At 44.8% G+C, this 15,752-nt stretch overlaps 1 protein-coding gene across 1 annotated transcript in view; it reads left to right on the top strand.

Annotated features, from left to right (window-relative positions):
• Positions 1-594: 594 nt before the first annotated feature.
• Positions 595-15,752, top strand: part of LOC145358010 (glutamate receptor ionotropic, kainate 3-like) — a 475,535-nt gene continuing 460,377 nt past the window's right edge. Inside the window, exon 1 of the mRNA XM_080211688.1 lies at positions 595-764. Coding sequence (XP_080067814.1) covers positions 617-764 — 148 coding nt within the window. The 5' untranslated portion in view covers positions 595-616. The remainder of the gene's footprint in view (positions 765-15,752) is intronic.

The following is a 15,752-nucleotide window of genomic DNA, read 5'->3' as shown; positions in this document are numbered from 1 at the left end:
ACCTTTGTGGAGAGTAATATTAAACAGAGTGGCCAGTGGCGTCAGGAAGGGTGAATATTTTGCTGAACCCACGTGTTTTCTCACTGTGGTGCTCGGCGGCAGCGTCTGCTAACATCATTTCTGTTCACGTTGCATCGCCTGCTTGATTTCCTAACTTGGGAATCGCTACTACCCTCCTCCTCCCTCCTCTCTCTCTCTCTCTCTCCCCTGTGTGTGTGTGTCTGCTGCTCATTTGAAGTGATTTGTTGTTTGGATCGGTTTGGTGCTGGCTACTTTCTGACTGAGCGTGGTGTATTCATTCTCCCACGATCCCTTGCAGAGAGTTGTGCCTCACTCTCTCTCTCTCTCTCTCCACTCTGCTGCTTTTACTGGAGTAAGCTGATGTGAGACGTGAACATCATGTTGAGATTCCTGCACTGCACTGGGAGGCAACTGATCACTCCGGGCACCTGAAGAGTGTTAACCCGTACTGCTCCCCACCCCCCTCCCCACCCCCCCCTTTCTCCTCCCCCCTCCCCCATCCCCCTCCAAAAAAAAGAGATATCCCAGTTTGTTCCCAGCTCCTCATCTCTGGAAACAACGGCGGACGAGAGCTTTGAATCCGGTGGAACCGTGCATGCAATCCAGCTCGTTCACATTTTGGACCAGTAGAAATCGCTGGCTGCCCCTGACTTTGAGCATGATTTTGGAATACAGGACGGGACTTATTTTTTACTTGTTTTGGATACGATATTCTCATGGGATGCCTCATGTCATTCGCATTGGTAAGGACTACTACTGTCTGCACATGAGAGCTTTTTGTCTGTTTTTGTGAGGTGCTGCGCTGTAACTCTCCTCCCTTTGCTCTGCCTGCCTTTGTCACAGGAGTTCGACTCAATTCTGTTTTGCTGTCGAGCTTCAGCCGGGTTTGCGGGGAATGAGGGTTCTGGAGGGAGCTGGGATTGTGGTGGTGGGGTTAACATTGAGAGAGATGGAACCTGGCAAGTTAGTGCGTGCGGCAACTTAAGATAACCCACCAACTATCAGGGTTTTGTCAACATTATCAAGCTGAAACATTTGTTTAGTTACAAGACGGAGAATTGAACTAAAAAAAAACACACACAAACACATAAAGGCAGTTATTTGAAGATACTCTGCTCTTCATGTCATTAGATTGAGTGAGAGTAAATAATGGAACATGTTATTAACGGGAAGAGTACAAATGATTCTGTAAAGCAGGAGGATTCTGTAAGTTTTTTTCTCTCTCTCCCACTGAGAAACTTAGGTCTGGGAGGCTCGACTTGCCTTACTGATGGTTTCTGAGTTTAACTCCAGCGTCCGGTTTTGGTCCCCGCCGCTGTAAAGCCAGAGGGTGGGCACCGTTTTAATCTTGTGCTTTCGAAGTGGATGTGATTACTGCTGCAAGTGGGAGAATGGCAGGAGTGATTAAAGTTACACATCTTGAATTGAATACGAAATTGATTAAATTTCTGTCGAATGATTATGTATGAACAGAGAGCCAAGACCATCAAGCAGCAGGGGGGTATCTGGTATCTACATTTGCAAAAAAAAGAGTGGCAATATATGATACAGTGACTCATTGCACTAAATTGCACATACAGGGTTTAAAAAGTGTGGGGGGGGACATAGCAGAGATGGGTGGAATGGACTGTCGACACTTATGATTCATAGTTCTGGTGATTAGATGTATTTATAACCAGAGTGTGCAGGTAGGTACTGGGATAAAGAGAGGCAGAGGTAGACAGGATGATAGATGGACAAGGGAGCAGTGGTGTGGGAGCGGCAGTGCTATCTGTGTTGGTGTTTAGTTTAGACAGACACTTCTAACCGAGAGCATGAGTGCAGAGTAAATATTCCAACCCCGCGCCAGCCGTGTGGTTTCATCTCCTGCAGTTGGCTGATGTCTCGTAGATTCGTGTTCCCTGTTCCCTGTCTGTGCCGACTCGCGATTGAGAGTTAACAGAGAGAAAAAAAAGGACAGAGAGGGGGACTGGGGGAGGTGCAGCTGGGCTTTCTGTGTAAATGACAAGACGATTGCAGCACTGCTCTCTGCCTCGGAGATCAATACGATTGTGTCTGTTGACAAATAGCTTCAGACAAGTGGCTTAACACCATCTGGAACCGCCGAGCAGTTACACAGAAATAAAAAAAACCCTGAAGGAGTGGACATTAACATGTGGAACTGTACAGATGTTCACACTTATTAAGATTGCTCGCCAAACAGGGGGACTTATTGATTGCGATTATCATTGATTTAAGATTCCACTTCAGTGATGGGTCATTATTAGTATTTGGTGAGGCGCTGGGGACCAATAGAACCTGGAACGAATCCAGTTTGAGCAGTTATCAAGCGACAGGCGGTCCTTGTCCTGCACGAACCAGACTTGAGATTGGAAATAAATGCTATGAGATTATGAACATCCTCCACTCTTTTCCTCCCGCCCCCGTCCCAGAGTCTCTGACATAAGAGGGTGAGGGTGCGCACACACACAGGGGAAATCACCCATTCCTGACCAGGGAAAGACTGCAGATCCAGCCGGCGCATCACTTCCAGGTGGGACCACTGAAGCATTGGGCATACGACAAGTTCAGCCTTTTTTCGTGATCAGATCTTGCTAGCTTCTCCCATTTTCTAGAGCATAAAAGAGTTACCTTTCCTGGAGTGATGAAGTTTAAATATTGTTAAGTGGGCATGCCACAGAACACAAAGGCAGGGGAAAGTGCTTTGCAATCATTTTGAGGCGGGGGGGGGGGGGGAGCTGATCATTTGGTCGTCATAATCCCCGAATGGCAACAAGACCCCTCCCCAGGAGACACCATCCTGCCCTTACACCTCCGCCAAATATTAGCTTGCAACAGCAGAGCTGTGAGGGAGATTGCAAAGGACAGGATGTAAGTCTCGAATTCCGAAATGACTGGGTTATTTTTTTCTTTTAAATCCCACCTGCTCACAAAGCAAAAATCTCCAGCCCACACACAGAGGTGGCTGCACTGTGACCTTGGTTGTAGCCGGGCAGAGTCGACGCACATACTTAATGGAGCAGACAATTGGAAAAGTCTAACGCTGGAGTTTGAAGGTGGTCTGTCCGACCTTTCCTTCCAATTAGCAGAAAGAAACAAACAGAGCTATTACTCGGTAGGTACTATATCCATATGGGAACCGTGGGGTATATCTCCGCCATCCATTCTCCTGCTCGTCTCTCTCCATCCACTCATCCCCTTGGAGCCCAGATCACATTTAAAACTTCGTTTCAAGTCAGCCCCCTAATTTAGGACAGATTCAACCTTACGTAAGGTTTGAAAAGGGAGTGAGCTTGCCTGGAGGCTAGTGAGTGTGAGCAAGCCTGCCAAGTGAAAGAGGTAGTGGTCCCTGGCCAGGTCTGCAATCTTTGCAAGGTGTTTAGCATTGTAAAAATCAGATGGATAAATTGTCCGGGCACATTCTGCACACAGCGCTGGTGGGGGAAAAGGGGCAATGACTCTCGAGCGTTGAAGATTGCAAACGAAAAATTTCAGATTGACAGGCTGAATGCACAGACTGATAAACACAAATGGGCAGTTTAGAATTGACACATTAGGTGGCTAAATGCATAGAATGGGGAGTCAGGATCGCTGGAATACTCGCTGTGGTAGGCAAGGAAACTATTCCATTTGAAACATCGACTTCCAAGATTAGAGCCGAGTGCGGGAGCGTGAAGTTATCAGAAATTCCAAAGTTTATTATCTCGAGCTGCTTCTACTTGAGTTGTTCAAAGCCTCTGGCGGACTGTTGTCACTGATGCGGGTCATAGAATCCCTACAATGCAGAGGGGGGCCATTCGGCCCATCGACATTGCACTGACTCCCCGACAGAACATCTTATCCCCGTAGCTCCACGCATTTACCTCACTAATCCCTCCTCAACCTAAACATCTTTGGACATTGAGGGGCAATTTACCATGGCCAATCCACCTAACCTACACATTTTGGGGTATTCCAGCTTTTATTTCTCTCTCTCCGTCTCCCCACTGATTCTAACACAAGGCAATTAGATTCTCTCAGATGTAAATCCGCGTCATCCAACTCCCAAAGTCCCTTCCACCCGGCGGAAATACTACTCCAGGGTCAATAACGCTATGTTGAGCGGACAGAATGATAACGCGGTGGTTTTGGAGGGGGTGGGGGTGGGGTTCTGCTGGCGCTGGTGTCGCTTCCCCTGGATTTGGAGCCATTTCACTGCGGCTTGAACCAGACTAGGGGCACATTTAAAATAGCTAACTTTCCAACTGGGTGGAAATCTAACCTGGATTGCTTGGATCAATTGCTTTCTCGGATTCCTGCATCTAATCGGCCAGAGTTCGGACACTAATATTTCAAAACTGGAAAATCAGTTGGATTTTTTTTAAAAATTCCAAGATGAAGTTATATTCCGGGAGGGATTTTTTGATCATTCCTGGATTTGATGTTTCCAGTGGCTTTATTTGCCTCACCCCAAGCCCAGTCCAGTTTAATTCCAGTCGGTCACCCTAGGTTAGCCTCCATGGGGTCAAGTACAAAGACTGTACCGAAGGTTATGTGTGTGTGTGTGTGTGTGTGTGTGTGGAGGGATGGTGGTGGGGGGAACTGATCAGGATGCTTGACACTGGAGATCTGGACACTGGACTTGGGACAGCAGGGCAGCCACAGACAGCCCATGTAATGTTATCCACCCCACCCCTCCCCATTTCCTCTGTTTTCACCCTTAGGTGCTCTGGTTTCCTCCCACAGTCCCACTGGTTAGGTGCATTGGCCATACTAAATTCTCCCTCGGTGCACCCGAACAGGCGCCTGAATGTGGCGACTAGGGCATTTTCACTGTAACTTAATTGCAGTGTTAATGTAAGCCTACTTGTGACACTACTTTTTTAAAAAAATCACTCGGCTCGGGGTCACTCAGCAAGGTCAGTACCTCGTCCAGTCAGATTTTGGATGGTGTAGGGACGACAGTTTTGTGGGTGTTGGGATATCACATTGGCCCTTCCTCAGTCATGTTCTCCGATGCTGAAGATACAGTCGGAATGTTTTCTTGTCACTTTATCTTTCTCCCCGAAACCCGAGATACACTTCGCAACTCTCAAAATTAAATCAATCAAATGTTTTTGTACAGTGGAATTGAAAAGTGTACAATGCCAAGCTGAATGCTGCATTAGTAAGAAGGTGACATTTTCTCCTGCCCAATTTACAATCGACGTTATCTAAAGACAAGTCCCGCTTTCGTTAATTGTATTCTTTCTCCGTCTCTCGAGTTGTTAATTGATTTCGCTCTGTATCCCCTATATCTCACCGCCCACATCCCCAGCTCACCCTCTGCCTGCCCAAGAGTTACACATGTCCCGGTTTCCCTCCGGTTCCATCCACTCTCTCTTCAGGTACCACATCCTAAGAGAACATTGGGGACCAATGGATTCCCATGTGTTGGCCCATGGTTATGCTTGGCAAGTCACCGTAGTGGTTTGCCCTTGTTTTCTGGGTGAAGAGGAGATTCGCCCGCTCTTACCCTCTCGGACTGGAAAGATTGACAGGCTGGGGAGCGGGGGAATATTGGAGTCAGATTGTATGTGTGTGTGTGTGTGTGTGTGTGTGTGTTGAGTTTGTGCAGGGTCTGATGTGATTCACCTCTGATTCCTGCCAACACCCAGTGTCAAGACTTTTGCACACGAATTGGGCGCAGTTGGGGTAGGGTCTGGAGGGTGGCCACTCCCGGGGTGGGGGGTGGATCCAGCAAGTGGCTCGATGGTGTCAAAGGAAGAACTTTGCTGAATAAAGTCGCGTGCAGGTTCCCTCTCCATCCTTCATTCTGTGCAAATAAGTCGTAACGATGTAAATGAACAGGAAGCCCTTCTCCGCAGGAAGGGTTGACTGTACCTTTGGATATTCATAGACACAGGAACATTTTAAATCTAAAGTTGTTCTCTTCCTAACCCTGCAGAAAACAATGCGGGCGTTCTTTTTAAATCGAAATCCTATCTCCCTACATTACAGGAAAGAGACTGGGAACATCCCATAGATAGAAGTCTGAATGTACATCAAACCAAGAAATTAATTCGCTTCGCTAGAATTTATAGTCCTAATTATTTTAAAGGAGAATATATCTTCCACACCCAGCTTATCCATTCATAAAGGCTGAAAGACAAATGCTAAAACGCAGAATTCTCTGATAGCCAAGCTTTAATGAATTTTACTCTCGCTAATCCTGGACTCACGACTCCCTGCCGGCTCTGTGTCTGCAAGTTTATGATGGCGATTTAAACATTTTCACAACACACACACACACACATACACACACATGGGGACACACACACATACATACACACATGTCTCAAAACCCACTTATATATAGAATATACAGAAGCACGCACACCTCAACAAATATACATGTATATGCATACTGACACGCACACACAGACACATGCGCAGCTATACACCCTCAGACACACACAGGCATGCACACATTAACACAGATATACATACATTCGCACAGCCACACAGGTATACAAAGGGAGACGCACAGCCAAACACACTCATGCACACATGCGTACACATGCGTACGCATACATAGACATTCACACATCACATATACGCACATTCATATACGCACATACACATAAACATACTCATGTAACATACATATACGCACACAAACATACAAATGCTTGCATCATGATTTCACTCCATTGCATTAACGCTGGCTCACTTATTTCCATTGTGGCATTAATCTCCCAGCTTTTTGATACATTCCAACGATTCTGTCCCGAAATCGGCTCGTGCAGGCGCTGGAAAAGTTCGCAGAATTATTTAGGAAATTGTCAAGAATTGGATACCTGTCAATTGGAACGGCTGATCTTTCAACAGAATCTAAACAGAAAACATCCCGGGAGAGAATGTATTTCTTTGTCAGAAGCTGAGTGGGTTACAGCGGAGAGTTTTGAAATATTAAGAGCTTGAAGTGGACACGGGCAAACTGAGGACCCCAAATCCTGCAAAAATCATTCAGTCCGCCAGCACCAGCACATGGATGTGTTGAAGTTGTAGATCGAGATCCCTTAACAGACCTCCCGCGATCTAAGTATCCCGATCCTTCTTCCTCTCCCGGCACTAATTTACCTGTAGCTCTTTGCCGCTGTCTTTACATCTCAGTTGGTAACACGCCATCTGAAACTGGCCTCAAATCCCAGAAAGGAGAGAGAACAGGGAGAGAGGGAATGGGCCGGTGGAGGCTCAAACCCTCTCTCAACCCTTGGCTGGTCATTACAATGAATACAGTGCCCTGTGACAAGTAGGAGAGTTGAACACGGAAAGGAATTCATACCGAAATTTAGCAAACACTGTGTAAAACATTCAGACAGACATTGTCAACCAGATTGTACCAATTCAGACAGGAGATCCTGCAATAAAATCATTCTAAAATTATAGCAATTAAGTCAAAAATACAACTTAACATAAAACGCAAGCTTGGTGAAATTGGAATATTATCTGTTATTTTGACATGTGTGTGTGTTGGGGGGAGGTAGGGGTAGGTCACGAATGCGAATGCGTGTATGTCTGTATACGTATATGTAGGTGTACATATGCATATATGTATGTATGTGTGCATGTTTATGTTTATATGAGCGCATGCGCATTTGTGTATATGTCAACATGTGCGCATATGATGTGTGTGGATATGTGCATGGCTGTGTATGTATGTGTGTATGAGTGCGTATGTATGTGTGTAGACATGTTATGTATATGTGTGTATGTTTGTGTATATATCTATATATGTGTGAGTGTATGCATATGTGATGAGTGTATGTAAATACGTATGTGTGTTTGCGTATATATCTGTGTGTATATGTGTATATATGTTATGTATATGAATTTGTGTATGTCTGTGCATTATATGTGTGTGTGTTTGCGTATATATCCATGAAGGTGTGTGTGTATATATGCCATGTGTGTGTATGTATTTGTGTATGGCTGAACCAATTTTGTGGCTGACACATGTACAGTCCAGTATTCGCCAGCCTCCATTTGCACACAAACATCGTTTATTAGTCCTGTGGATTGATATTGGGATTTCTGTGTCCGCGAACGTATTCAACTGTTTGTTCCGTCGGAAATGTACGCAGTGAACACATGAAATTGTAGAACTGAACTTGTTCAACTGTCGGCGCCGCAACTCTGGTTCCAGAGCAGAAAGGCAGGGAGAAAGGTCACCCACACTCTTTGATCGTGGTTTAAATCCTCGCATTAACGGGTTGATGGAGCGACAATGATACCACTGGGCAGTAACACCCAGCTCTGCGTTTAGCCTCTGTTAACTTCTTCAGTGTGCTGCAAAGCTGGCTTGACAGGAAGTTATGTTGCTGGGCGCAGAACCCATCCTTAAATTGATACTGTAGCTGTGTGTCCAAAGTGCGACGCCCGCAACCTCCACTCTGCCCCATGAAGCGTTATGTCAATCGGTGGAGTGCAGATCGTGACGGTTCTGCTCATTAAGTGTAACTGACATTTCCCTCTGTTGCAGAGCCGGAATGTACAGACACTGGACCCAGTTTATAAAGTAAGGAGTTGTATAATGGGCAGACGCTACATGGGGAGTGGGGCAGGCAATGGGAAAGTGGGACGTTGCAATGAAACCGCTTTTACTTTGCCTGCTTTGGAACAGATGCCATTGCTTTGGAGCGAAACCCAGGCTGAAAAACTGAAACATACAGGCCACCACCAAGAGTGAGTTAGAAAAGATAAATGAGATGCAGTGACTGAATTACGTTCGAATAAAATGCACAATAAGATCAAAATACGCGTTATTTTTTGCACAAGTGATAGCCTCACCCAGCAGTTTTTGGAAATAATGCCATTTTTATCATGTGTGGTTGTGCTATCCCGATATCTGGGAATGGGGAAACCACGGACAGATGGCAAAGACTACTCCTAACTAGATTCTCGCTGCGGTTGCATGAAGCTACTCTTGAACTTGGGGGGTGGGGAGGGGGGGGGGGGGGATGCTGGAGACCATTGCAGATCAACACAATTTTTTAATTATTCATTTGTAGGACATGGGTGTCTCTGGCTGGCCAGCATTTATTGGCCATCCCTAGTTGCCCTTGGAGGTCAGTTGAGAGTCAACCACATTGCTGTGATTGTGGAATCACATGTAGACCAGACCAGTAAGAATGGCAGGTTTACTTCCCTAAAAGGACATTCATGAACCAGATGGGTTCTGACAATTGATAATATTTTCATGGTTATCAATAGATTCTTAATTCCAGACATTTTATATTGACTTCAAATTCCACCATCTGTGGTTGCGGGATTCAAACCTGGGTCCCCAGAACATTAGTTGAGTTTCTGGATTAATCAGCTAGCGATAATACCACTAGCCTCTCCATAATAGCAGAAGACATGGGCTTATGAATGGAAGAAGTGATATAAGACAATAACAGGAGTATTCACATTCAGGCACTTCAAGTCACAGCCAAAATATACCCTTCACAGCTAACTAGAAATTAAGGAGACCCTACTCTGATGCATGGCACTGTTATGAAGATTTCTGAGAATCGCAGAAAGGACATCAGCTGACAAACCTTCCACCTACAGGGCTACTCATTCAGTAACTAACTCAATCTTACAATGACCAATTTTGGATGGAATATTTGTTTTATGCACAGAGTAATTGCTGTTTTCAACAGAAAGATGGCATCAAATTGCTCATACTTAGTACCTTAATATAACAATGTTGCCCGGGATGTGCAGTAAGCTGGTGTCGAAGTGTTTCTATATAATGGATGTGACTTAATAAATGTGAATTCTACATTTGACAAAACCATGCGTTTATCTGGATTAGATTACGCAGCGAACATATTTCCTAAATAAGACCTGTCTGCATGAACACATTTATGATTTCACCCTCCATTTCCTCTCAGCTCCCTGAAGCATGTACCAGGTGTGACCCAAATGGGCGGACAATTATAGAATGATGAATCATGCATCATGGAGGAAGTACATTAGGCCCATCGAGTCTATGCCAGCTCTTTGGAAGAGCTTTCCCACTGTGCTGTACATTTTTGTGCTCCAAGTATTTATCCTATTTCCTTTTGAAAGCTATTATTGAACCAGCTTCTGCCATCATTTCAGCTAATGAATTCTGGATCACAGCAAATTGTTTTCTTTTCCCTTATGTCACCTCTGGTTCTTTTGCCAGTCATCATAAATCCATATCATCTGGTTAGCAGTATTGCCCCCACTGGAAACATTGTTTCCTTATTTACTTTGTCCAAACCTTAAGTGCTTTGGAACTAGTCTATCTTATCTCTACTTAAGTTTTGCTGCTCTGAGGGAACAATTCATATTTTCCACTCTGTCCACTAGTTGAAAATTTTCATTTTTGATACACTCTTCCTAAAGGGTGGTATCCAGAATTAGTGGTAATACTCAGGCTGGGTTCGAATCAACTTCTTATAAAGATTTAGTACACCTCACACCCTCTACTTTCTTATGTTACCACACCAAGGATACTGTATGCTTATTTAATAGCCTTCTCCTGCCACTTCCAATGATTTGTTGCTGCACATCTTTGTCCCTTCAGCCTCTTTAAAATTGCATAATTTCGTTTAGATGACTCGCCTTAATGTTTCCATTGCAGTGAATCATTTCACACTTCTAAGCATTGAATTGTATCTGCCCCATGCTTGTCAACTGTAGCTGTTTAAAGCCTCCTGAAGCCTGTTACTGTCCTCACCTGCATTTCCGAGGTTCATGTCATCCGCAAACTTTGAAATTATAACCTGTATACATGTATTTACCCCCTGACACTAAGGGGCAATTTAGCAGGATCAATCCACCCAACTTGCACATCTTTAGAGTGTGGGAGGAAACCAGAGCATCTGAAGGAGACCTACGCAAACACAGGGAGAATGTGCAAACTCCACACAAATTGTAACCCGAGGCCAGAATTGAACCTGATGCTGTGAGGCAGCAATGAAATTGGATGAGGACTGGTGGAATTGCATTTGCTTCCTATATTAGGGCATGTTTGTGACTCAGTTTTATTGAAGTCAATGAATAGGAACACAGGAACAGAACTAGGCCTGTCAAAAATGCCCTGCTGTTCAATTAGATCATCTACCTCAATACCATTCACCTGCACTATCTCCACGTCCCTAACTCAGTATCAGATACATGCTAAAGAAAATAATGGGACTATTACTGTAAGTTTTGTGCCCCACTCATGTTCTATTTCAATGCTTCCATGAGTATCATTTTAAAGAAGCATTGCAATAACTCACCAAGGTTCCTTTGACAGCACCTTTCAAACTCTACTACTTAGAAAGACACCAATACTTGCACATTCCCCTCCAAGCCTCACTCCCCATCCTGACTTGGAAATGTATTGCCAATCCTTCACTGTAGCTGGGTCAAAATTCTGGAACCCCCAAAGAGCACGGTGGTGTTCTTTCATCAGGAACCACAGCAGTTCAAGAAGGCAGCTCACCTCCAAGGACAATCAGGAATCATTGAATCCTAGAAAAATTACAGTGCAGAAGATGGCTGTTTGGCCCATCCCCGTAACCCCATGTGTCTACCCTGCTAATCTCATGTATTTACCTATCAAACCTACCAATCTGGGAACAATAAGGGGAAATTTACCATGGCCAATCCACCCTAGCTGTACATCTTCGGACTGTGGGAGGAAACCAGAGCACCCAAAGGAAACTCATGCAGACATGGGGAGAACATGCAAACTCCACACAGTCAACATAGGCTGGAATTGAACCTAGATCACTGGGGCTGTGAGGCAGCTGTGCTAACCGCTATGCCATCATGCCACCCTTTTCAGTAAATGCTGGCCTATATCACTTTGATGAGCACTTGAAATGCCAAAGAATACAAAGATACGGACCAAGTGTTGGAAAATGGGATTGAAATAGTTAAGTGCTTGATGGCCAGAGAAGACAGGAGGGGCCAAAGGGCCTCTTTCCATGTTGTGAAACTGTATAGTGACACCCAGCTTCCAATAAAACCAAACCCCCAACATTGCTGCCCTCCCTCGACTGACTGGTTCTCACGACAACTTGAAATCTTGTGTTCACAAGTTAGCATAATATTCTGCTATTCCTTCTCCCCAATGAACGATATGTTTTATCTGTAAGGGCTTGCAAGAAACAATACTTTTCACAGTTTCCCAACACACATGACGATAATAAATCAATTCAATTCAGTTGAATTCAATTCAAAGCACTGGGGGATTTGTGTGAACCAGCCAGGGAACAAACCCCTGACAGCCCTGATTGACTCTCCCTATATAAGTTTGGTCTGTTATTTTTGGCAAGAGTTTCTTCAATCATGACGGGGACAGCAGTGCGAAATAATATAGCGAGTTGAGGAACATTTATAATTTAGTTACAAATGTCACTGTTGCCTTGTGCAGGCTGAGGCGAATGCCAGCAGCTGTGGGCTTTTTAAACAGCTTTAACTCACTGTTTTAGACAGCAGTGTTATTTTCATGCATTTAGCATAATAATTCCCGAACCTTTTGCAGCTGAATGCCTTACAGACTGATAGAGTTCATGCTGGGCACCGAGAACGCGAAGGACTGATAGAGCTGGTGGTGTAGCAACCTGCTTTTATTGCAGCATTGCGGACGAGTTCAGTTATTAGAATGAGAAAGGGATCCGTCATGGTGCGGGGTTTGTGGGCGGGGGGGGCGGGTAGGCTGGGGGAGTCAAGGTTTACAGATGTCGACTGCAGTTCTGGCTGAATGAAATCAGCCTGAGCATGTAAGCAAGGTGCTGGAGGGGTGAGGGAGAGAGAGAGAACGAGGAAATGGTACTCATACTTGCTTTCATTACTTTTTCTGATTCAAAGTGGTCACTGGGAACGACATATAGCAGATTAAAATAGTGCTGGAAACACAGAACATGTCACAGAAACATTGACATAAAGAGCAGGAGGAGGTCTTTTGGCTCTTTGAGCCTGCTCCGCCATTCACTACGATCATGGCTGATTGTCCAACTCAAAAGCCTAATCTTTCTTTCTCCCTATAACCTTTGATCCCATTCGCCCCAAGTGCTATATCCAGCTGCCTCGTGAATACATTCAATGTTTTGGCATCAACTACTTCCTGTGGGAATGAACTCCACTCTTTGGGTGAAGCAATGTCTCCTCACTTCCGTAAGTCCACCAGCATTTGAAAAAAATAAGGGGAGATAGTTCAAGGATCAGGGTAACAAAATTAGATATGTTGTGGGGGACACGGGCTGCTTCATGGGACTGTATGAAAACACACAGAGAGGGGGGGTTGCGGAGGGACAGTAAAACTGAAGTTTCAGCAGAAACTGATTATTGATTTTCTCTTCCTTACTAAGTGATCCTACTTTATTATGAGTCACAGTCAGTGTGGCAAAGTAACTTGTTGTATTGAGGGTTATTGGTTTCTGGTCAGCTGGTCACCTTTGACCCACTTGACACCCAATCAACCACTGATAGAAATTCCTCTCAGATGTTGGTGCAAATTGGGCAGGATTTGGGCGGTACGGTAGCACAGTGGTCAGCACTATTGCTTCACAGCTCCAGGGACCTGGGTTCGATTCCTGTCTTGGGTCACTGTCTGTGTGAAGGTTGCACATTCTCCTCGTGTCTGCATGGGTTTCCTGTGGGTGCTCCGGTTTCCTCCCACAGTCCAAAGATGTGCGGGTTAGATGGATTGATCATGGTAAAATTGCCCCTTTGTGTCCTTGGTACAGGGTAGAGGGATGAGTGGGTAAAATAGATAGGGATAAGGGTGGGATTGTGGTCAGTACAGACTCAATGGGCCGAATGGCCTCTTTCTGTACAGTAGGATTTCTGTGATTTGATTTGATTTATTATTGCCACATGTATTGGGATGCATTGAAAAGTATTGCTTCTTGCATGCCACAGAGACAGAAGATACCTTTCATAGAGTACATAGGGGAGAAGGAAAGGAGAGGGTGTAGAATATAGTGTTAAAAATAGGATTTAGGGTGTATGGATTAGCCTGATATTTGGCTCCCCTGCAGTCAGTGGAATTCACTGTACGGAATGGGCAAGCTACCTGATACTGTCCCAGATGAATTTTAAGGTCATGGTAACCCCAGATCTATGCCAAGCACAGGCTAGAATTAGTCCCTTCCAATGCTAACACCTCCTTTGACCACCCTGCATGACCTATCACCACATTCTGCCCTATGGGCTTGCATCCATTAGGAATTGGGCTCAAAGCAATTTTGGGCTAGCCCCCCCTCTCCACCCCCACAAATCTTGGTGCTGCCAAAATATTTGTGCTTTGGCACTTTTCGTGATGAGTTGTTATCAGCCGTTTTCAACGGGTGGGTCTCACCCTAGTTGGCAGCAACACTGGAATGAGCCTTTGTCTGTGCAACTTTGTTCCAGAACTGCACTCAGAAGAATGGGCCTGTCAGTCTGACACACTTACGGTGCTGTTATAACAGGCCAGTATTGCACGTGGCTTTAGAATAGTGGCAAATTCCTGCCTTGTTTTAATTTCAGGGTAGGTGGACTGTATGAGAAACACCAGATAAATAATTCTGCTTGGTGGTGAGGGAGAGGAGTCCAGCAAATTGAAAATTACACTGTTTTGGTGAACTGTGTATTTCTCCCTCTGCCAATGAACAGAAGCAGCAGTCTCGCTGCTTTCTGAAGCAATATGACTTGATGTTGCCAGTAAGGCTTTGGTACAAACACACTCAAAAGCCAAATCATCTAGGAATCAAACTCTTTCATCAATTCTAATTAAGACAATCTAGATGGAAAATATCCTAATAACCAAAATGAACTGAAATGAGAAGACATTTGATATCTCTCTCTCTCTAATTAAGACATTATTGGGCATTATTCTTTCTTGCACTATACAATTACTACTATATATCACCACTCGACACATCCCCCCATCCCCCCAATGAAACATGGCAGAGTGCACAGAGATGCCAACTATCAGAACTCCAGGACTAATGCTGTGCATGATACAGACAACATCAATGATTAGTATTTGTTTAAAATGCATTGCTGTATGATTTATAGATTTCAGAATCATTACAGTGCAGGAGGTGGCCATTCAGTCCATCATGGCTTCACCGACTCTCCAAACAAGCAGTTTTCCATGTCCCGCTACCCCTCTTCTCTCCATAATCCTGCACATTCTTGCTCTTCAAATAACTGTCTGATTTCTTTTTAATTGGACCTGCCTCAACCACACTCAGACAGAGCATTCCAAACCCTAACCACGAAAAAAAAATTCCCTCATGTCACTTTTCCTTCTTTTTTGCCAGTTACCTTGGGCTATAACTTCCTCAGAGTGACAGTCAGTGTTGGATCTGCACCCACCTACCTGTGCTAAACTTCTAAAGTGCCTGTATTGCCGGACCTTCCTGACTCAGGTATTGGGAGAGTCAGGGTAGTGCAGCATATCCCCAGCTCTGGTGTCCAAGTATAAAAGAACAAAGGAGGATATGCTTCCTTTTTTACAGCACTAGCTATCGTAAAGCAGGTGGAGGCTGAGGTGGCGGTGAAGGAGAGCAGGGGGCCAGCTCAAGGAGTTGGGCATCCAGCCAGATCCAGTAAGAAGTCTCACAACACCAGGTTAAGGTCCAAAATTTGGTAGCATGAGCTTTCGGAGTGCTGCTCCTTCATCAGGTGAGTGCCTGTTGGACTTTAACCTGGTGTTTTGAGACTACTTACTGTGCCCACCCCAGTCCAATGCTGGCAACTCCACATCA

This window comes from Carcharhinus amblyrhynchos, chromosome 24, assembly GCF_965287045.1.
Source record: "Carcharhinus amblyrhynchos chromosome 24, sCarAmb.v2.hapA, whole genome shotgun sequence".
Taxonomy (NCBI): domain Eukaryota; kingdom Metazoa; phylum Chordata; class Chondrichthyes; order Carcharhiniformes; family Carcharhinidae; genus Carcharhinus; species Carcharhinus amblyrhynchos.
Note: the sequence above shows the minus strand (reverse complement) of the source record. Positions and strands in the feature narration are given on the sequence as shown.